The sequence below is a fragment of the Scheffersomyces xylosifermentans genome (assembly GCF_036884685.1).
Source record: "Scheffersomyces xylosifermentans strain CBS 12540 chromosome Unknown RJT20scaffold_7, whole genome shotgun sequence".
Lineage (NCBI taxonomy): Eukaryota > Fungi > Ascomycota > Pichiomycetes > Serinales > Debaryomycetaceae > Scheffersomyces > Scheffersomyces xylosifermentans.
This window is the reverse complement of record NW_027042945.1, coordinates 240,589-263,353: the sequence shown is the minus strand read 5'-3', so window position 1 is coordinate 263,353 and position 22,765 is coordinate 240,589. Positions and strand designations below refer to the sequence as shown.

At 41.7% G+C, this 22,765-nt stretch overlaps 10 protein-coding genes across 10 annotated transcripts; 5 read left to right on the top strand and 5 right to left on the bottom strand. All coding sequences in view use genetic code 12, as the record gives it.

The window, feature by feature from the left end:
* Window positions 1-116: 116 nt before the first annotated feature.
* CLB4 (B-type cyclin) lies at window positions 117-1,001 on the bottom strand (the record flags this gene model as incomplete). The annotated part of the gene is made up of 1 exon (XM_064921747.1): window positions 117-1,001. The coding sequence occupies one exon, from the start codon at window positions 999-1,001 to the stop codon at window positions 117-119; it is 885 nt and encodes a 294-aa protein (XP_064772317.1).
* A 3,921-nt stretch (window positions 1,002-4,922) lies between these two features.
* Window positions 4,923-5,930, bottom strand: RJT20DRAFT_130262 (uncharacterized protein). The gene has a single exon (XM_064917701.1). It carries the CDS (start codon window positions 5,882-5,884, stop codon window positions 5,255-5,257), a length of 630 nt encoding a protein of 209 aa, XP_064772316.1. The 5' UTR covers window positions 5,885-5,930; the 3' UTR covers window positions 4,923-5,254.
* Window positions 5,931-8,203: 2,273 nt separating this feature from the next.
* Window positions 8,204-9,159, top strand: RJT20DRAFT_57047 (uncharacterized protein). The gene has a single exon (XM_064920751.1). The coding sequence runs from the start codon at window positions 8,443-8,445 to the stop codon at window positions 8,836-8,838; it is 396 nt and encodes a 131-aa protein (XP_064772315.1). The 5' UTR covers window positions 8,204-8,442; the 3' UTR covers window positions 8,839-9,159.
* On the bottom strand, window positions 9,142-9,938 carry RJT20DRAFT_136590 (uncharacterized protein; the record flags this gene model as incomplete). The annotated part of the gene is made up of 4 exons (XM_064918487.1): window positions 9,142-9,189; window positions 9,284-9,359; window positions 9,506-9,838; window positions 9,904-9,938. The coding sequence occupies 4 exons, from the start codon at window positions 9,936-9,938 to the stop codon at window positions 9,142-9,144; spliced, it is 492 nt and encodes a 163-aa protein (XP_064772314.1).
* Window positions 9,939-10,265: 327 nt separating this feature from the next.
* On the top strand, window positions 10,266-11,099 carry RJT20DRAFT_136589 (uncharacterized protein; the record flags this gene model as incomplete). Its single annotated transcript, XM_064918486.1, has 1 exon — window positions 10,266-11,099. One exon carries the CDS (start codon window positions 10,266-10,268, stop codon window positions 11,097-11,099), a length of 834 nt encoding a protein of 277 aa, XP_064772313.1.
* A 985-nt stretch (window positions 11,100-12,084) lies between these two features.
* RJT20DRAFT_57056 (uncharacterized protein) lies at window positions 12,085-13,878 on the top strand. Its single transcript, XM_064920752.1, has one exon. The coding sequence runs from the start codon at window positions 12,308-12,310 to the stop codon at window positions 13,658-13,660; it is 1,353 nt and encodes a 450-aa protein (XP_064772312.1). The 5' UTR covers window positions 12,085-12,307; the 3' UTR covers window positions 13,661-13,878.
* A 1,297-nt stretch (window positions 13,879-15,175) lies between these two features.
* RJT20DRAFT_57205 (flavin-linked sulfhydryl oxidase) lies at window positions 15,176-17,063 on the top strand. Its single transcript, XM_064920754.1, has one exon. The coding sequence runs from the start codon at window positions 15,589-15,591 to the stop codon at window positions 16,597-16,599; it is 1,011 nt and encodes a 336-aa protein (XP_064772311.1). The 5' UTR covers window positions 15,176-15,588; the 3' UTR covers window positions 16,600-17,063.
* A 642-nt stretch (window positions 17,064-17,705) lies between these two features.
* RJT20DRAFT_57143 (uncharacterized protein) lies at window positions 17,706-18,890 on the bottom strand. Its single transcript, XM_064920753.1, has one exon. The coding sequence runs from the start codon at window positions 18,672-18,674 to the stop codon at window positions 17,997-17,999; it is 678 nt and encodes a 225-aa protein (XP_064772310.1). The 5' UTR covers window positions 18,675-18,890; the 3' UTR covers window positions 17,706-17,996.
* Window positions 18,891-19,107: 217 nt separating this feature from the next.
* On the top strand, window positions 19,108-20,040 carry RJT20DRAFT_136585 (uncharacterized protein; the record flags this gene model as incomplete). The annotated part of the gene is made up of 1 exon (XM_064918485.1): window positions 19,108-20,040. One exon carries the CDS (start codon window positions 19,108-19,110, stop codon window positions 20,038-20,040), a length of 933 nt encoding a protein of 310 aa, XP_064772309.1.
* Window positions 20,041-21,415: 1,375 nt separating this feature from the next.
* ISU1 (iron-binding protein) lies at window positions 21,416-22,294 on the bottom strand. The gene has a single exon (XM_064917700.1). The coding sequence runs from the start codon at window positions 22,000-22,002 to the stop codon at window positions 21,451-21,453; it is 552 nt and encodes a 183-aa protein (XP_064772308.1). The 5' UTR covers window positions 22,003-22,294; the 3' UTR covers window positions 21,416-21,450.
* Between the last annotated feature and the right edge of the window lie 471 nt (window positions 22,295-22,765).

Sequence of the window (22,765 nt, the reverse complement as noted above, 5' to 3'; positions counted from 1 at the left end):
ACGGGCAATGCAAATGAATTAGTGGGACAGCCACAGATGCAGCTGTACGGATGCAAATTTTAGAAAACGCTAGTGTACAATGTAAGGAAAGAAAAATGCAATGGGTATAATGGTTCTTACTGCTCAACAGTGTCGAAGTACTCCTGGACAAACGCAGAACTTCTTCTGTACCTTCTTTCTTGGTACTTTTCGAAGATTGCCTTGTGATTGCTCTCAGCGTGTCTACAGTTCTCCAAGAGAACTTCTGCTAATGGACGTAACTGGGCCTCGATATATCCACTGTAGAACACATGTAACTCGGTCCAACCGCCACGGTTTAAGAGTTTGCGTGACAAATAGTGAGCTCCGGCTGCTAGCCAACTTGGAGGTGATGCGACAAATTTAGAGTCCATGACAGTGGTTTCCAAGAAATACTTGGCTAAGGTTCTTGTCTCGTAGTCGTAATCGTCAGCCTTGGAAGTTCTTCTCAAGAAGGACATAGGACCAGGCCAGCCCATATCGAACTCAAGTACGTCGATCATAAATCTCTCGGCCTTCAAGAAGTCATCTATGGAATAGGCGTTATCTGCCATGTATGCAACTTCTTGGACAGTTGGGCAGTTGATTTCTTCGTATTTTGCAGCTATGAATAATGCCACGGCTCCAACAAGCTGGAAACGCGACAAAGATACCTTTCTTTTGGAAAGAAAACGATCTATGTAGTTTACCGTGAGGTAGAGTGTCTCTGGCAAGAGGTTGAATCGGCTGTGAACTTGAACAACCCAATCGATAAGAACACTTCTCATCTCCCATTTGAGTTCATCTTGATTGTCCATATAATTAGGATCAGGAACCAATCTATTCTCAAGTTCTCTCATATAGTTAAAGATCTCAGGAGCGTATTCGGCCACCATAGTTACGTCAAATGTGTCTTCGTCATTTTCGTCTAAACTTGATCTGGAATACTTTTGCACAACGTAGTGAAGCTCTTGAGCAACTTTCTTAGTCCAAATGGGTTCCATAGGATAATGGGATCCTCTTTCAATTGCACCTTCTTTTGGAGATCCTGCCTCATCCAATTGTTCATCCAGAGACTCTTCTACGCTTAAATCGTTCTCTACAACTAATTCATCCTCTGTCACTTGCGTTTTGGTCATCATCTCATGCTCTTTACGCGCCCAGTTCTCAAAACGGGCTCTTGTAGATGGATCCAATGACTCAACTGCGGTGTATTCCCCATCGTGGAGGATTTTCTCAAAGTGCTCTCTAAGCACATCATCAGAGTTCTCGTGTGAGTGGTGAATTTTCGTTGAAGGAACTTGCGGAGCCATATACTCCTTTGTTTGAATGATTTGATCGTTGATATTGTTATTTTCTTTATCTTCGTCGATGTTGTCGTACTCATCTACGATTTCATCTTCTTCGTCCAACTGATCTTTGAATTCTTCGTCTGTCAATTCCTCATCTTCTGGCATATGCTTTAAGATTCTTTCCAAACGAGGTTTCTTGAACTGGTAATGGTACTGTTGCTGTTGTTGTTTGAAGATCTGAATTTTAGACCCGGCGCTGGTACCGCTAGTGACAGTAGCAGAATTGGCATTGGTGTTACCGTTGGCGGAATTCGATCCAGAAGAGGTTGCATTTGCAACCCCACTGGTAACACTACTGAGATTGGTCGATAACGATGACTTGGATAGTAACTTTTTACTGTGGTTTTCGGTCTTCAATTCCCCCAAGACCTCTCTCTTATCCGAGCCAGACGCCGATCCACGGCGTCCGTGGGACTTTGTTTTCATCCGAGACGATGTTCTGGTGGTATTCTCATCGGTCACAGCTGTTGACACCGGTTTAGACGCGGAGCCACTACTGACTGAGTGTTTGAAAGACCTCATGTTTGGGGCCACCGAACTGAGGGCTTGTTTCTGTATGTTGAGCACACACGAAAGATCCACACTAGAACTTCGTTCCTTGTTTTATATGGGTGAAAGCTGACTCTCTGGCTGCTTGCTTCTTACAAACTACGAATCCTTTACCGATTGGTGTTGTTTGGATTTGTGGTTGTAAAAAAAAGGGCGAGTGTAACCTGCGGTTTTTGTTTGTTTATAGGGACGCCAGAAAAAATGCGAAATTGCAGGTTGAAGGGCGGTAGTTAGTAAGGGTTTTGAAATGAGTACAGCTGCAGACGGATGTATATCGCCAATGGAGGGAGAGTTGAGGTGGATTAGGTAGTAGTTAATTGTACTGATAGTGATACTGATACTGAATTCTATGGTATGGGAAGAAACAGTAGCAGTGAAGTAGATGAGGGTGTAGTTTTGTTGTTGTAGGTTTGGTCAAGCGAATGTAATCGAGTCCTGGTGGAATTCTCGTTGTTTGTATTTTATGTGGTGAAAAAAATCGTGGTTGGAGGGATCACAGCGAAGAGGTAAACTGTACGGTGAAAGCTCGAGAGATTTGGAGTATTAAGCGAATGTGGTATCTCTAGCAATCGGCCGTTGGTTCAGGCTGCGGTGGGAAGTGTGACGGGAGTATTCAGAATAGCAACAAGGCTGGAAACAAAAAGAAGGCCATATATATGGTAAAGAATGAAGTGGTTGACAAAGAAGAAAAGATGAGAAGAATATCAATATTATGTTTGTCAGATCAAAGAACAAGATTACACAACTAGATCCACGACGCTTAAAGAGCAAATCTACAGTCACTCTACACCACTGCATCATTGTTATTCCAAACAAATTTCAGGTCAGGCTGGCTGTGGTTTCTATGGTGTAGGAAATATTTTGGCGTACTAGCAGCTAGCGTAAAGGTAAACACGCTTAAAGCAAGCCTCCACCGCAATCCGCGTCCAAGAAAACCGAGACCCCGAAAACTGCTGCCTTTGCTAATAATAGAATGCCCGTTTAAGACTAGTAACCGCTTAGAGCCTTCGAGATTTGCCGCTTGTAAATGTTCGAGTGCATCCCGTGCTGATTGCTGCTGCGTACTTGAAAGAATTGCAAATTCTGTCATGGGAACGAATATTGCAAATTCGCGTTGCAGCAAAACACTACCAACACTCATAAACAAATAAACAAACACCAAGTAACATGCAAACATGGAGAAACAAACTGGTCGCATCTCCTGCAGATGGTGGCGAGCAATGCAGTTTAGGTTCAGAAGAGTGAGACTTTTCACGTGTGGGTGCAGAAAAGGGCAGGTTGTCTGCCGTACTGTGATTGTGCGATTCACGTTTTTGCTGTGCGATGCGATTTGAACATTGATGGATTTGGGTGGTGCGGCGGTAGATTTCACGTGGTTATGGCGTGTCGGAACGGTAAGCACACGCATTTCCAGGGACTGTATGGTATCCTCTATTGTTCTTTGCTTTGGCTGTTATCTCTTTATCTGTGGATGGATAGATCTGACGGTATGTTTATCTTGCTTATGTTTTCGGTGTGTCTTCCATGTATTGTTTTGTTATCGATTCTCCTCCCTTAGGATTTCTCATAGACAATGGCTTAGCTAAATTATTCTCTCCCTATTCACATTGTACCCTTTTATTCCTATTATCTCATTTCGCTAGAAATACTACACCCCATGACCTCTCTATGCTACTGGGACAAAATATGCGAAATTGCCAGACGGTAATCGGACATCGGGACTTCAGATGGAAATCCGTCTACCCCCTTCATTCTCTGCTAGATCGAAAGTGTGAAGTCGTTCAGGAGTAGATGCATAAAAAGATAGGCCCAGTCAACTCATTACCGAAAAAGCCCACGATATGGTTTAGGCCCCCAACCACAAATATGCTCAAACAATGCAGCCCTGACAACTAAAACCCTCAGCACAGCTTCTGAGAAAGATTTTCGATCTACTATAGACAATACATATGAGGTATTATTTGTGGCACTAATCCACTAATCCGCACCTTGTCTCAGTGGCCTCTGAAGGAATAATGTGTTAGTTTGATCAGCTGTTGTTCGGTGAATTCGGCAATTTCTCCCTTGGGTACCGCTTTATCACGCCCATAGGCTCGTTTACGTTTACGTACATTAGATAGTGTCTGATGGTGGAGTACACTCTAACCATAACTCTAACTCTATTCCCAACTTTGTGGCTCATGTTAGGACCCCATGGGAATGTAGAACAATGACTGAACACTGCCCCCCAGCATATGAGCCTCAAGATTAAGAACCAGTACCTCAAATGTACTCGATTGAATGTACATGTTGTATCAAACTCCTCTTTGCCACCATCTCTGAAGGATGGCTCCAACCGTGAGGCAAAAATAATAATAAAAAAAAGAAAGCAACAAGAAACGAATATTAAGCCAATTGGTGCAAAGACAAAATCAAGGACCATGTGGTACTTTAAACCACAGGGAGAGGTAAGACGCAACAAGGTAGCCTCCAAGATATTCGTCTTTCAATTGCAATGTCTACCCTTCTTAATCTTGGTCGCACCAAAATGGATATCACACCCATCATCCGTATATAGTCGCAAACTGAGGCTATCAGCCAAGGCACTATCAAAAAATAAACCCAGTGACGGTTCTGACTTATCCGTGCTGTAGTCGACGGTGCGTCAAAAGACGTACATTCTGTGGTTCCAAAAAGACCCCGCTGCAAGAAGAATGCATTATACACAACTCCATGTACGCTATTAACACCTCATTTCTCGATTAGGGAGCAGATCAGAAATTGTCAATTAATTACATGCCCACATTCGATTTAATGCGACCAACTGTCTATACTCAAACGAAGAGGTTCATTTGACCCCTTATCTCACAATGACACATGTAAAAGTCGCAGAAAGGCGGTCAGGAGTTCACTTCACCGAGAGTTGGTTGTTTGATTGAACTTAAGCTATGTAATGACGATGGGCTACACTATGAGTCCAAAAAAAGCATATGCTACGAAATCACGGTGGAGTTCAATGCCTCCCAATCAACTACATACTAAATTTATTCCGTATAAATGAGGGTATAATGGCAGCATCGGCCCAAGTAATCAATACATAGAAATAAATATAAAACCCAGGAAATCTGTAACAGCCCATAAAAACCCCCCTGAATTTGCGAAGTCGAAGAAAAAAAGCGTATCAAAACTAATAATGCATAGGTTAATTATATCCATCCAAAAAAAGCAACGAAAAGTTTATCTAGCAAGGCTAGAAGAAATGAAAGATCACCTACTGCAACGACAGTCTCTAAGTTTTCTATTACCCAAAGCAGAACATCTAAAATCCCAAAAGAGTTTATCCAAACCAAACCATGAAATCGTAAAATAAAAATCTATTACTCTAATTCGAAATTGATCTCGAATAGTTGCTGTTCAATGGTTTGGTTATCGTAGTTGAAGAAATTCACATTGTTTTCAGCAAAGTCGACTTCGCTAGGGGAGTTGAGAAAATATGTATCCATATCAGATTGCTGAATAAGTTCTGGCGACGTGCGTCTCGTAGGTAATACTGTAGTTTCATTGAAGTTATGTTCGTTATTTATTATCTTGTTAATTGGTGTCTGATATGGTTGATAGTTACTAGTAGGTGGTGTCTGGTATTCATTAATATTAAGAAGTTTGGGTGTGGAATAATTGCTGAGATCTTCTTCGTCGAAAGTACATTTTCGGAACGAAGCGGTATACTTGTGACCTACACTGTTCAAATTACTGTTGTTAACTATTAACTGGTAAGACTCTTCAATAAGTTGTTTTAATTCACTGATTAGATTTGAGCTATGGTCCAACTTACTCAATTTCAATTTCATTATCAGTAACTTGGTCAATACAGCATCGGACATAGCGGTGTTGTTGTTGGTGCCACCATTGACATTCTGACCAGCAGAATCATTGTCCCCGTTATTATCGTTACCAGATTGTGGTGGGGAAGGAAAGCTAAATGAGAAAGGTGATTGAAGAGAGGCCATTGTTCTTATTCTTGTCCTTGTAGTTGTTGTTGTTGTTGTTGTTGTTGTGCGTGTTGTCGCTATTGGGGTTGATATTGGTGTTACTGTTCCTGTGTTGAAAGAAATAATAAGACCTTTCTCCATTGGTATTGTCTTCGGTGTCTTCCAAACAGTTACAGCTGGATATTACTTTATCATTACAATCTGCAAGAGATATTTCCTTCTTTAAATATACTATTGCTCTGATTAAAAATCGATGAGAGTATGAGCTGCATAATTAATATCCTGCATGTCCCAATATTTCGATACTGCGTGTTATATAGGCTGCATATGCGGTCTGATAAAAATATTTTAAAACTGCAGGTGGATTTATGTGCATTTCTGGGATACATGTACACACTCACTCACACATTTGTTACTGATGGAAAACTGGAGCTTTCAAAGACGCTGAACTGGTATTCCTCTTTTTTTTTGTTGTATTCGACTTAGTTTCCGATTTCCTTACCGAACTGCGGAGTGATTTTAATTCATGGCAAAATATTGTTTCTCCTTTTTGTCTTCTTCTCAGTGTCTTTCGAATCCCTCCTTTTTTTACTGGTATTTTTAGGAGTAATCCCATCAAATATTTGACAATGAATAGCAAACAAAATGATAATGTACTTCAGCAGGTACCCTGTAGGGCCCCTCTTCCTAACTGTTAAGCCTCTTGTCCCTCCCTCTGTCCAAAAGAACATATTTCATAGATTAAATGATTATCACAATTGCTATCAAAGTGAGTTGAGAAGACATTGGTTCATATCAATTGATTACATGAGGACCCTCGTGTCCATTCTTTTCTACTGTAGGCTTTATCTCAGTCCTTTAGATCTTTCAAAACCGTCGATCTCAATTGAAAAACTTAGATGTCTTATTTTCTTCTGTAATAATTCGTATTTGAACAACTACCTATTGACGAAAGGTGGGGTATTAGTGATCTATCTTTCCATTGAGCTATGTGGGGTGTCTAGTCTTTGTTTAGTCTAAAAGTAGCAAAGCTTAAACTGTCCTCCGGCCTTTTCTCTTGACCATCTCCAACTTTGTGTGAATGGATTCAAAAAAATTTTGAGACCATCTTCTACGTGGGACCTTATTTTTTTACTCATATTGACGCATTTGGTTAAATGGCATTCAATTCTCTTGTAATAATTAGTCTCAAAAGGAAAGATTCGTGGGGAAATCATTGAAGATATGATGAATGTGTCTTGTTCAAAGTCGGTCGCTTCACCAGCCTTTACTAGACTGTGGAATACAATGAAGGATCCTGGGGACAATAAGATCATTTATCTTCCTTAGCGGCTCCTGGCTACATTCCGCTTCGAAATAGCCTTATTTTGTTGAGAATTCTGGGTTTTTGTAAATGATCTTGACCAAATCAAAGTCATATGATTGATAACAACTTTCTTCGCTTATGATTGCCGGATACAATCAATGATGAGTGCTGTCAGTGATATCGCAGCCCTTGGTGCATGCAACAAGATAGGCGATTTCACACAACTAAAGTCGAAACTACAATAAGCATATCTTGTATCTCTTTTTTAGATGACGCACGGCAAGTCCCTCAGTACCATCTGCTAGCATAATAATGAGTGAACATATAAAGTCACCTACTAAGCTAGCATAATGTATTGTACCCCCGCACCTTTTGAACCTTTTGGTCTATGTCTCTCCATATTATCTAGAGGAAACAATCAAAAAAATAACTTAGGTCCACTAAGAATCTTAATAATATTCTCGTAAGCTGCAATTTTACCAAATTGGGAGAAGTCTGCCTGAAAATATCGAAACCCAACACCGAAAGCTCTTGTTGAGGATGTGCAATTGGTGGTGTGGACTCAAAAAGTCATTGATTGGCTTTCTGCTTATGAAGGAATGTGGCCAATGCAGGGAAAGCAAGGACAAAAGATCGAGAGAAGAAGTGATAGAATCTTCGCATGACCAGGGACTGAATGGAACATTCGCCGCATACCCCTATAAGATGGATATGTGGCTGGGGGGCTCCAGTCTTTTCTCGAGATATCACCGGGAGACGAATATGATCTTAAGAGATCCTGTGCCAAAATAATCACGGCATTAACTTCCCTGCCAGGTTCAGTTGGCTGTCGCCTTTGGCCGGTGGGGCGGCTCTTATAATCTCGTATGAGTAGTACTGCTATGTCGGTTTAGCAAACCTTCAAATTGATCAAAACTAATCCTCAGAATTGGGCTGTTCTGGGCGAGCTACTAAATAATGATATTTTTATGCACTTTTTACAGCCAAGCAGGTGAATTCTGCCCTAATGGGAATGTCAATATACAGGTTATCTTCTTGTCCTCCAGCAGGACAGCTCGGATATGCGCATTGTCTAAATTGCAAGATCCAGATTTTATATAATTGAGCATACGCCTATCATCATTGTACACTTCTAATATTTTATATTAGGGGTAATTTTATTTACTTCCTACAATAAGGAGTTGCGGCAAGAAGCATAAGTCGTAATATTTGCAGCATTCTTTAGCGGAAGGGGTTGCAAGAGTCATTCTATTCCGCGTAGCTTAATATCATGAGTACACAAATTATAGCTCATAGTCAAGAGATCAGTCCCAGGGTGGAACTCCGTGGTCAACTAGTTGATTCTGCCACTCGCTGCATTCATTACCATTCCCAACTTGATATCATCGCTATCAAGTTTCGATGTTGCGAGATATACTATCCCTGTTATAAGTGTCATGAAGAGCTCGCGGGTCATCCGATAAAGCGCTGGACGCGAGAGGAGTTGGATAGAGAGAATCAATGGATTATTCTCTGTGGAGATTGTCACAAGCAGCTCAGTTTTAGTGAATATAGTTCTCTGAGTACAAGAAAGCCGGATGGAGAGCTGTCTATGATGTGCATTCACTGTCTTTCACAGTTTAATCCTAAATGTTCATTGCATTACGATCTTTATTTCGATTTATAGACATTTAAGAAGAGATATAGTTTGTTTGTTACTGGTGCATGCATAGATCTAATATACATTTGCATTTGATTTGAAGAGAGCAGACTAAGAGAATAAAGTGACCCTAACTTCGAAGAGTAGTAAATAAAAACATTATTGACTTATAAGGAAGGAACTTCGGCTCACAAAACTGAGGATATGATGAGCTTCTCATACTTTATCTTTATGTCTGAATCCGAAATGGATGCAAACGAAGCTGCGCTTTCACAGCCTTCTTGCCATGTTAGAAATGCATTAGCCGTGATGGTCATTGCCAATATTACGCTATTTCATGTCTTTACCACTGCCTCTACGTACACGACGACCCAGTTTCTACGAAGGCTGAGTAAATATGGTGGTTTCAGCATGAAAATGCTTTCATTTTGTGGGGCAGTGACTACAAAAGCGCAAATGAAGATTAACGTACCGTTAATGGTGTGACTACGGGACGATTACGGTGGTTTTCATAACGCTTTCGACAACGTCTTTGAATGTTACCACGACTACGGCGCGTCCCCAACGGGTTGCCAAGCAGCATTTACCAACTCTTTTCTATTGTTGTTCTACATTTCTAAATCATTCTTCGCTTCCTAACTCCAAGACCAGCATTCCCTCTGGCTTTTTTCACTGCTTCTCTACCGCAACCCACCTGATTTGCCCCGACGTCACCACAATGATCTCCCCGTCGTCACTCAGCTCCTGTACAAGTTTATCACCCGTCATCTGCTGCTGAGCCCACCACACTCGCACGACTTTCCTCTTACGTCGCTTCATACTGTACATACTGTATTTGCGTGGTTGTGGTTCCATAGTTAAAGTGTTCTGCTGCCACTGCTGCTGCCGCTGCTGCTTCTGCTGCTGCTTCTGCTGCTGTTGCTGCTGCTGAGTACGGTTTACTATATGGAGCACGGTTTCGTCGCTAACTTTTCCTCCTCTTATTACCGTAGTGTTCTTGTTTCCTCGTCCTACTGTATCATTAGTACTGCGAACAGAAGTCACTTTTCTTTGCTATTCCTTCCCATTGCTTTTACATCTCAGAGAGCATACGCTTTTCGATCATCTTGAAAGGCGGAGGCAACCATACTGTAGAAAATATCATTGCTGTGAAAGTGTGGATAGAATTTATATATATGTATATAAATACATCGTTAGATACTTTTGCATATCATTTCTTCTCTATACATTATTTTTAGGGGAGAACAATTGATACTCAAGCTGATTTTTTTTTGGATCCAATTGCACGCCTAAGATTACGACTTTTCTTGGATACATTTACTATCCATTGATATCGCCCTCTATTTATTCCCAGAAGCGGATTAATCTACTATATATTTTCACCTGCTAGCCAGTCCTCCTTTTTTCACCCAACTCACCAACTTGCAAACACATTCATACAATAGCTACCAGAAATGTCAACCCCCTCGTTGACCTCATCCCCCCACAGATCGTCGGTCTCCTCCACAGCTTCGTTATCCTCCAACACAGCGTTACCGAAGACTACAATCATTATAAATAACCTCCACAAGAATGATTTCATAGTGAACCCGGAGCCAGGCCATGCTGATTTCTCGCCAAACTTCAAGAAGCTATCCCTTGCCGATCAGATCAAAATTACGGTGTTGAACCTTGAGCCAGAGCATGAACAACCACTCGATACTGACGACACAGCCGACTATTATTTAAATCACATAGAACACTGGTCAAACCTCGCCTTTTTGAACAGAATCATTATAATTTTGAAGGACGAACACTCTGCTATCAACATCTACAAGTACCTTACATCCGATGCAGAGACATCACTCACTTCGCTCTTCCCTTATATCAAAGTATCATTACAAGAGAACCTTCTATCCCGCTCCAAGTCTGTGGATGCCCTTGTTAAAGGAAACAATGACAATTTGAATGTGTCCAAGAGTTTAGCCAATTTCAAGGAGCGCTGCAACAACACAGATGGGGATAAAGAATACGACTACAATGAACCAGAACCCCAGCAGTTTGATGTTCTTAAGGACTTGTCCAAATTGGGTATTGACCTCACGGATTACAACAACGATGCACAAATCAATGAGCTCAAGCAACCAAGCCCAACTCCTGTACCAGTTGGAGGGATACTGAGGTCTAGATCCTTGACCAAGACTCTCTTCAAGCCTGAGTTGAAGTTAAACTTGGATGATGTCAAGAAGCTGGACGTCTCACCGGTTTATCCTGCCAGTCCTACTATTACATTGGATGAGACATTCTGACCTATGAAAGCCTTAGACACATGGAGGGGATATAACTCGCAAGAACAGAAGAACAAAGACCATAAAGTGGAAATATAGCACCATCTTTACATCTAAACCTCTTTTCTATGTCTACAATATCTAGAATACTAAACCCGGCACCATCCGGTTCAATAAAGGTGACTATATCGATAATCAAAAAAATGTATAGGTACATACGATCCACTGTAGTAACACACCCAAGCCAAGAGAAAGTTAGCTGATGAAGTATTCTATGGAATTTTTAGTTGTTACCAGGTTCCCCCAATATCGGCCCCCACAATGGCCATCCCCATGCTAAGCACAGCCTTCCTTCTGCCACCCCCGTTTCTACAGTACTGTCCCCTATCCATTGCAAAAGATAACAGGCTGCTGCTTTCAGTCCTGCAGTAAATGCGCAGATCCTCGCACTAAAATATATGCTATCTCTTCCCTGGCTCAGAAGTATTCTCGGTAGTAGAGGAGAAAATACACAAGTGCAGTCCAATCTTCTCGCTATTGTCAATCTGTTGAATCAGGGTGTTTTTGTAAAGCTATCATGAAGGTCACTACACCATTCGCAATAGAACAAATCCTCTTCTAGTGGACGTAAAGCTTGAAGTAGATTGTAGATTTACTCTTTTCCGAAGTAGAATCCAATTCCAATAATGTTTTAACCTTACTCATAAAAGAAATCTGAGGGTTTTTATAGGTCCCTATCACTTAACGGGACCTAGCTCTTTTTTTGGTATTCCACAATCACTGTTAAGGCTCACATGACCTAGACCTTACACTCACCATCATTGGTTTTCCACGCTCCCTAATTGCATTCGCTCTCAGGAGTCATGCTCGGATGTGTCACTAATAGCCACCGTCACTAGAAAAACACCTTGATAATCTCTCGTTACTTTTCTCACACTTTCTCACTTCCCACTACTTTCTCACTTCCCATTACTATCTCACTTCTCACCAATTTCTCACCACTTTCTCACCACTTTCTCACCACTTTGTCACTTCTCAATACTCACTACTCACTATCTCTCTTCCTACTTAATAAGACTTACATACGCATTTCACCTAGTACTATATGCACACCCTCTCGTTGTCTCCCTTCAACAGAAAAATTGGCAGCAGTAACAGTTAATTTAAAGCTCTGTTAACAACCGCTAGTCGTAGATAGCGCTTATTACTACACCCATCGCCCATCCAGCATGAGAATCACATCTTTGCTCACGGTCGCAGCATCCGCCTTGGGTGCGAGCTCAGTGGTTTCGGCTCACAAGCACAATTCAGACCACAGCAGCAAGCACGCCCAGCACGAGTTCGAAGATGTATCTATTTACGAATTGAACTCAGTGGTCTCTCCAAGCACGCCAATCGTCAGTAATAAGGATGCCATGCTGTACTTATCGACCCGCTTTGGCGTTTCGGACAACTACAAGCTTGGAAAAGACGCCTCGGACCTAATTGCTTTCATTGAGTCCCAGTACGAGTCCAGACAGGTTGCCGACGCCGATAACAAGCCTAGAGTCGTTGTATCCGTCAAAGGTGTTGACAACCCAGATCAATTCTTCAAGGGAGGACCATCATACAAAGTGGCTGACAAGAACCACAAATTGGACCATTTAATCTTCAACAAGTTGCCTAAGCAGATGCTCCAAGCTTTTGATGAATATAAAATGGTTGAATTAACTCCAGAATTGGAAATCTTGACTACAGAACCAGAATCCACTAGTGTTCATCATTTCAAGTACTTTAACGAGCAATTGTACAAAATCTGGGAATCTTTCAAGTCCAGTTTCGGAAAGAGGTCTCAGATTGTATTAAGTGGTGAAGAAGATTGCACTTTGGAGTCCGGTTTCTACAAGTGCCAACAAGATGAAACCATAGCCTTTGGTAATGACACTGTTAACTTGATAAATGATAAGTTGTTCATTAATGAATTGTCTCAATTGATCCATTTGAGTAACACCAAGGTTAATACCAAAGATGTTGTTTTTGTCAAATTGGACTCTCTCTTGTCATTGGGAAGAAAGATTGGTCAGGGTTCTTCTACTTACCAATTCTCCAAGAAAGTTTTGGGAGACTATCTCTTGAGTTTAAGCGACAAGTTTGACTTAACTGTTGCCGTTACCAACGAGGAAAACTCCAGATACCAAGCTAGGTTGAACAAGAGAGAACAGCAACTCAAGGAAGTTTTCGAAGTTAATCACTTCGGTAAGAGGGACGGTGCTAAAGCCGCATCTACTCTATACTCTACTGAAGAGGCTTGCCAGAAAGGTACCTCTGACTGTTCATCCCATGGAACTTGTACGGAGGTGAAGTCTGGCTCGTGGTCATGTGTTTGTAAGCCATCTTTTGACAAAGAAAAGTCCAAGACAACCCATTGGGTTGGATATGATTGTAGCAAGAAAGACATTTCTGCACAAGCCAACCTTTTGTTGTGGTCCGGTTTGCTTTTGATTGTCTTCTTAGTAGGAGGTGTTCAATTCCTCTTTGCTATTGGTAATGACCCATTACCAGGAGTGTTGGACGTTGCCACTCTCTCCAAGAAGACCGCTTAGTCAAGCTCACATTCTTCCATACATTATACAATTCATTTCTTGTCTTTATCATTAAAACGTTAATGTGCGTAGCACGATCAAATCAATAGAAACACATATTTATTAGCACTCTGTAGCCGGCTTGTATAGAAGAGATTAGAAAGGGAGGTTCCTTAGAGATCTTTTCATTCAGGCCGATGATGGCAACTTATTGTACTTGATTGTTCTTCCTACAGATACATATATATACGACGTTCCACTTGGAATTTGGTTAAGCCTTTGCATCGCCAGATATATGTGTCCACAACATACTAACACCTATAGCTTCATATTCTTCCCCTTAGCGATGAATTCAGTCTACAGTATTGTTATCACGACAATTTTGGTTAATCATAGCGAAGCCCTACAAACTACCTTTTTGACAGGTACTAAGCCCACACTACTGCTCTCTATAATATGACTCTAGACACTCTAACTTCGGCTCGTATACCTTGCAGAAACATGGTCTCCTACATCAAGTACGAGCTGCTATTTTGTAGGTACACATGTAGATGTGCATACCTATATAATATCTACATTAATTGGAATAATAAATTGATGCACATCAAGCACCTCCATTTATCAGTGTCAGAAGAGAGTAGCACTGTCGTAGTCTAAAAATAATATTCTCCACTATCTTAAGCAAGAGCTGTGTTTCTCCACATTGTCGCTCCAAATTCCTACAGCAAGATACGAGCTTTCAATTTGGTTATCTTGCGACGATACAATATACATTGAAACTTGCGGCGTGAACCTGAACTTGATTCCAAAAAACTTGAGGTTGGAATTCATGTCCTTGCGTAAGGCGTCACTTCAACAGGGAATCGTATCAGTGTTATTTAGGAAGTTCTGCTGCAAAATGCTAAGTGAGATTCAGATTCAAGTCGTCTGTTCCACACCTGAACTGGAAGTTCAATTGCACGTCAAAATCCACTTTCTAATCCATATCATCATTCCCAACAACCCACGTCAAGGAACCCCCACAATATTCGCCTACCCCTCCCCTTGTTATTATTGTGGATTACTGACATCCCCACGAGAATTGTCCCTTCTCCTGTCTCGTTCTCTCACCCGCTGTCCCTAATCCAGCAATGCGTATTTTCCATTGCTACCATATCATACCTCAACACGCGCCGCACCGCTCTGGTCCTGTTCACACTCGCTGGCATTTACAATTACCACCCACTAAAATATTCTCTACACCATTCCCCTAGCTATCCATATTAGGCCATTCACTACCTACACTTTCCTAATGCCAAGGAGATAACTCATACCGTCACTGCCTGAGCCTATAGGAGTAGCCTATAACATGTAGCATACCATACTGTGGTGCATTTCTGGCTGCTATACTTAGTAGTATGTTTCCATGGAGAGATCTCTGGTTCTCACTAACTTCCTTCCCATTCTGTGACAATGTAGACCACCTCTCGCCTCATGCTTGTCCTTTGTTTGCTTTTCTTTGTCTTGTCTTGTCTTTTATTTTCTCTTATGTCACTGACTTTGTCATCTGACGTCTGTCACTGGTTCTATCTCCAGTTACTGTCTGTAGTTCCCTCCCTCTACGTGTAGGACGAAAACCCTTAAATAGTTAGCAGACTTTCTTCTGGCGAGATCACCGGTGTATTGAACACACATTCCTGGTGAAAAATCACTATACCGTTCGTTATCTTTATAGTTTCTCGCATCTTCTTCTTCTTTATCTTTATCTCTCAATAGGTATAACTACTATATAGCTATAACTAGCTAGACTTCTGTATAGTGACAGAAAAGATCTGTCTTCCTCGCACGAATAGTAAGCCTTGAAAGCCTCCAAAGCCATCACATCACATTCTTCTTCTGTTCAGAAAGTGCCCCACACATTAGTTCCTTCAATACAACAATCCCCGTTAAGGCTTAAGTCTCCCTAGACAATGAAGCTCATTCGCAAGCCTCTCGTCACCACGTTCACCCTCGTGGTCATCGTGTCCGTGATCTACTTCATGACATCTTCTGGTGACAGAACACTTGGAGATCTGACCCCTATCACCAGGGATAGCACCCCAGAAAACCAACAGCAGAAGTTGAACTTGAACTTGAATGAAAAAATCAACCAGCCTCCTTTGAAGAGTGAAGGTGAAGAGAAGCCAGCAGCTGACTCGATCGCCGGTTTGACCCACGACCAAGGTGAACAAAAGAAAGAGTCCCAAAACAAGGACTCCATCAACGCCTTATCCCAAGACCATGTTGAAGCTGATAAGGATATCAACAAGGATCAACAAGAGCCACTTTCAGTCGAATTGAACGAGTTCACAGAGACTCCATTTATGCCTAAGATGGCCAATGAAACATTAAAGGCACAATTAGGTAATGCTGCCTGGAAGTTATTCCATACCATTCTCGCTAGATATCCAGACAAGCCATCAAAGCAAGAGCAGGCCACGTTATCCCAGTACATTGAGTTATTCTCCCAAGTTTACCCATGTGGAGACTGTGCTAGGCACTTCCAGAAGTTGTTGAAGAAATACCCTCCACAAACAGGCTCAAGAAAAACTGCTGCTTTGTGGGGTTGTGACATCCACAACAAGGTCAACGGGAAATTAAAGAAGGAAATATATGACTGTACTACTATCTTGGAGGACTATGACTGCGGTTGTGGAGATGACGAGAAAGCCGAGGACTTCACCTTGGGAAATAAGAGTATGGAAACAGTGAACAAAGAAAAGGAGAGCAAGGCAGAGGCTGAACCTGTTGAGCCCGAAGTAGAGCCAAGCAAAGACGACACCGTTGCTGCTGAAGAACAGATTGCAGACGAGGAACAAAAGGAAGAGCCTGAGCCAAAGATCAAGAAGAAGAGGGTCGGTAACAGGTTCCAAAAGAGCAGAGAGCATTTGAGAAAGATCAAGATTCAGGAGAAGGAAGAAGAACCGCAGTTAGGAGGTTAACCAGAGAGACGATTCAAAGACATTATACTTGGCAAAGTATTCTTTTAAACTATAATTCTAATGTAATTTATTTTGAATTGGCTGTAGGGGTCAGTAATGGTATACTTGACGTCTTCCTTACGTGCATGCTACACCATATTATATTCCCAATATCACTTATATATTAATACGTAGAAGTATTTAAAGACTTCACTTGGGATAACTTTTAATTTTAATAAACATTCTCGTGAACTTCGTTAATCGACACTAGTGCTAATTTTTAGCTACTTGCCGTGTATCTGATCTCTAAAGGTGAAATCTTAAGTTTCACCCCCACATCAAATCCTTTCTGATATTTTCTCTTCAACAAAATCCCAGTGTACCAATTAACTATAAAATTAAGACGTCAACCAATAGACCGCACGCTACCCTACGACAAGCTTGCGGAGAAAAGCCTATCTTCCCATACGAGAACACGCGTCACATCAAGCTACAGCACCCAGCACCTGTCGCAGAGCCAGTCTTTGTAGCCCTCATCTGGTACCGGGCAAACTTGTTCTGCTCTGGAGGGAGAGACCATAGATAGGGAATCAAATAATCGGGGGTGTCTTCAATATGGTTCACTAGTCTATTGTTAAAAGTCAAAGTTAGTAAAATCGCTTCAGACATTCTCAGACGAGACAAAAATTGCCAGAATAAACTCACAGTAGACAAGCATTGGATGCTGGAATCCTCTCACGTTTGAGAGTTTCCCGGATTCGAGTGTTGAGTTCTTGAATCCGCTTCAACTTAATGAGAGCTATCCTGTTGGCTATCTCTTGCTGTCTCTCGGCCATCGCTCTATACCAAAGGCAGGGCCGACTTTTCAGAAGGCTGGAACCAAAAAAAACAAGGGCACAAGCCCTTCGAGAAACTGTTCTCTATTTCAACCAATGCCTCCAGTGTGTAGTCAGTTCAGGGACAACCTATGTTTCAGATCTGATCTAATCTTAGATGAAAAATAACCCACATTTGAATTAAATAATACACATAGACCCTGATAACCCTGTACATAGAATAATAGCCATACATATAGTGATAAAGACAAATGGAACCATGGCGTATAGGGGAAGATATGGTTTATGTGATGGTTCCCGTGGCCGGTCATGGTGTGCGTGTGGTAGTATGGGTAAGCAAGCCGAGCTGTTTAATGCAAAGTTTGGTGGAGAATCTCTAGGCTATGAGAAAAGGTAGTCGTTCCCATGTAGTAGACAGTGTTCTATATGCTAACAAATTGTGTGGTTGTAGATGGTATTAGAGACGATGCATGAATGGCTTTATGAAGAATGACGATACAGACATGTATGTCTTAGATAGTTTCTAAGTATGACTGACGACGGTGACATCCATTACAGTTGAGCGGATCAGATTCACTCTCCTCACAAGAAGAACAAGACCACAATGCACACGGAAATTACTCCCGCTAAAATGAAGGTGTCTCTCTTTCTTCTAGTGTTAATCTTAGAGATCAATACGTTTATACCTGGAATCTGTTGCAATGTACTAAACATCTTCAGCTGTGCATTATTCAAGTACTGACGCTGGCTCAACAATTCGTCTCTGGTATTAAACGCCAGCTGTAAAAGACGGTCGGCAAATGAGTTGGCATTGTCGACTCTTTGACGTTCTTCCAATACGTAGTCATTTGCATTTATCTCTCCATTGCCTCCTAAGTTCGTACGTTGCTGCTTATGAGCATCGATGTCCGATCTGATGGAGAATAACAAGTTATTTCTATTACGTTCATCAGCGATGCTAGACGAGATCTTAGCAAACGACGTCTTGTGGTCGCTGAGGATCTCTCGGTGACGTGTTAACTGTTGCAATTTCGACGTCGAGAGGTTATCCATGGACTCACTGATTCGGTTGAGTTTACCCAAGATGCTGTCCCGCTTTTCGAGTGTCTCCTGGATCGACTGATGGAGCAGGATCTCTTCTTCACTGGCTTCTACTGAGCTCTGGTTCTGGAACTGAGAGTACCTGGACAATAGAGACTCCGTCTGTTTTTCCAAGTTTAAAGCCAGCGATCTTGTCTGGGAAAATGTAGATGACGACATGGTATTATAAATCACTTATTTATCTATTTAATATATAGGTTAAGCTATCTAACTATCTATGTATAATTAGCCGCCTTCTCCATATTCATCATTAACACTAACAAAGGCTGTTCATTTCGTAAGTAGAGAATGCAACCAGTGAGGGCTGAGTTGTGTGCCGGAGCCCTAATTCATAGGGTTGGCTTGCTTTTCTTTTGGACATGAGAAAATGAGTAGCTCTTTTTTAAAGTGCGTACTGCGGCGTGGGTTTTGTCTCCGCAAACATATCTCGTTAGTTAGCGACAACAGAACGCTGTTATAGGAATGGGCAATGGAAGTGGAATCATACATTATATGTCTGTTTCTATAGGAGAGATTGTATCCATAGTTCGTAGAGTATATTTTATATACGTCGTAAGATATAGATAAATAGATAGAAATTTTATAGTATTGCATGACAGAATTGGCGGAATTAAAGGAAATCCGGCCCGTTCCTCTCGAAGATATTGTCTTGGAAGAGAGCGGTGAGTTGCCAGGATCCGTATCTTCATCTCACCAGTCGAACTCTCCTTGGTTGAAGAGCACACTCCATGGATTGATACGGGTTCAGAAGTACAGTGCATATGGCTTTGCTACATTTGTGGGCATTCACCTCACATCAGTGGTAATTGTCCCTGTGATACCCTTGCTTCCATCGGAAACAAAGCAAGAGATATTCGAGATGGCTCGTGCTGTATATCTTTCCATACCACAGGTGGAAAATATCCTAATTCTAGGCTCCAGCCTTCTACACGTAGCTTCGGGGATAGGTATTCGGATCATTCGCTCAATCTTGTACAACCAAAGACACCTGAAAGAGCACAGAAAGAACAAACAGGAATTCATTATTACAGATGACTATAGAGATGATATAGGGTTGGGAGGAATTACCAACATGTTAGGATTGGGATATAGAAAATCGTGGGTACTGAAGTATTTGGGATTGTCTCCGCTTACAGTGGCTGGTTACTGTTTGGTACCTTTACTATTAGTCCACTACTTGAAATTTAGATATATCCCATGCTCGGTGGAAGGAGACAGTTCATTAATCAATTTGGACTACATTTCATACTACCTAAAGGTCAGTCCGCAGGGCAAAATAGGCGATTTCATCAATTTCTGGGGCTTGGCTTCAATGGTCTGGATAGGGACGTACCACATGGTCAATGGGTGGCTCAAGTTAACCCACCGCTATTCTAAGAATTGGAAGCGTATAGGATGGGGTGTCGTCAACTCAATGGGCATACTCGGATTTATCAGTCTAGCATTATACAAACGTCTTCCTCTTGAACCACTGGGATTCATGGGTAAGTCGTTTGTTAAGTATTTGAATGCTTTCTATTTCTGAGAATGATTGCAAAATTTTTGGTAATCGGATTTTTTCTCGTTTCAATTGGACCATGCGAAGGTCAGATTAGAACTGATGTAAATAGATACATGAAAAGAATATACATAGCTACATATAATCCGATGTGAGGGAAGCTGTAGCAATATTAGATCGTAGGGTTTAAATGTTATAAGAACTGATTATTAAAAGGTAACTACTATTATTTCTTATATTTTGAGGCTTGTTCTTGCAGTTAGATATAAAATTGAAACTTCCCTGAGGGACCAATTGACTTGTTGATATTAATCAGATAAATTGTCAAATTATCTAAAAATCTAAAAATCTAAATAATCAAATAACAAGCTTGGAGAAGCAAAGGTAGCATAATTGAATCCTCATATCCCCATATGGCAAAGAGACACTGCTCACCTTCACACACCAGAACCTCATCTTTCACCACAGCTTCAGGTCATCTTTGGTTGCAATCACGGAACCTTTATGCATCCACACTGACTTCACTTTGAGTCACGTGATATATTTTCGCTTCCAACATAAGTAGTGGCTCAGGGTACCACGATCATGGCCGTGGTTGTTTCGCCTTCCGTTGTCATTGATACTACGTGGATGATAAATGATCCAGATGACTTGGCAGCCATTATTTTATTAGTCCGTGTCACTCACCGATTATTTTATTATTATTATGATGCACAGACGTCTCATCGTGAATGCTTCCAAAAGCGATGCTCACTAATCTAATCCATCATCGGGTTAATGTTGGCTAAATTAGTCTGCAAGGTAACCAAGTATAGGGGGATTCTAGAAATGATATTTTCGTATATGCTACAACGTTAACATAACCTCTGTTTATAATTCTATGGAAAAATCCTACTCTTGCTCTGACAACTGGTCCATGGTATAGGCGGGACTACAATACGGAGTTACTATGACTCTGACTCTGAAAAATATGCACCGCTTTAAGCCCGCAGCTCGGAGTATGAAAGGAGTTAACGTAGAGACGTCGTCGAAGGTATTGCCTTAGATGTGGATATTGACCAGAATCCGATACGGACATCCCACTGCAAAGCAGAATTACAATATTCTATCTCTACTTAATAGCGGAAAGTATCTCCTCTTACAAGTTCATGTTTCTCTCAGTGTTAACATATAATAAATAAATACAGCGAACTAAACTAATGAATCCGAGACGATGCCCAGTGGCTGTCGTCTATTCTCTCCGTTTGTCACTCAGACATATTATTATCACCTATCGCAAACAGCTTATGGATGCATGAGCACTCAATGTAGATACGGCCAGCAATTAGATAACACATTGCACCGTCTTAGCTTATTGAGTCTAAAAAGATTACCGTTGTCGGTGACACGGAGCCTTTGGTGTGTTTAATGTAGCGTCAAATCTCGTCTCTCATTACTTTAAGCCGAAGCACTGGCGGCAGCAGCAGTGGCCTCTGGGCCCAAAGTTGGCTGCTTTACCAATCTCTTAGATCTGTAATCCTTGACAGCAGACTTGATGGCGTCTTCAGCCAACATAGAGCAGTGTAACTTAACAGGTGGCAAGGACAACTCCTTAGCAATGGCGGTGTTCTTGATTTTAAGAGCTTCGTCTAAGGTCTTACCCTTGACCAATTCAGTTACGTATGATGAAGAGGCGATAGCGGAACCACAGCCGAAGGTCTTGAACTTAACGTCTCTGATCACATTGGTCTCTGGGTCGACGTCGATTTGTAATCTCATGACATCACCACAGGCTGGAGCACCGACCAAGCCAGTTCCAACGTTGATGTCGTTCTTGTTCAAGGTACCGACGTTTCTAGGGTTTTCATAATGGTCTATGACTTTCTCATGGTAGGATCTAGTGGATGCTATGGAGGTTCTGGCGATTGGGTTTATGGCGACTCTTGCGGTTATTGGCAATTGTCTTCTGGCTGCGAGAGCCGATGTTCTCAACAATGATCTGGAAAACATGTCTATTATGGGGTCTGTCGGTGACTATTATTGAGGGGATGGAGGAAAGTCGAGTCTGAAATTTCTCGATGCTGCCGAATTAGGGTTTGGCTAGTAAGCGGGCTGGGGGCGATGAGTATATGAGTACACACTAGTAGCAGTATAAATTAATCACTTTATAGCAGCAAGTATCTTCTGGGGATATCACAAAATTTTGTTCTTAGGCGTAAAAGAACAGAACTGTCAAAATCTCAATAAAAAATCTTGACCTACTCTTCCACATGCATCCATCCATATATATATATATAATATCCAAAATATGGAATCCTGTATCAGCCATAAATACCGATTGGGGCATTTGTTACGAAGGCAGTGATTGCTGATGGTTTAGATTTTGTTTAGTGCGGTGGACGACGGCGGTGGGCGCACGACGACCAAAGGGCTCATTTCTAATCCACGCACTGTGTCTGGAACAGACAGCCACTGGGAACGCAGTGATACAAAAAGGGCGGAACACGGAACCGGCTCGGAATGGGTACTGTGCAGGAATATGCCCCATACCGCAGTATATCGCACACGAAAAGTTAAGCATCATTTATGATGACCAGCGAGGAGTGATGTAATATCGCACCCGTGCACGACTCCTCAAAATCACTCCTATTTCCCTGTTTGTTCAGGTTTCCCCGTCTTCAGATCTCCTCTTTTACGTGCAGGAATCAGGTCTATCCTCAGCATTCGAAATTTTTCTTCGTTGTTTTGAGTGCAGTCTGCTGCCAACAAAGCT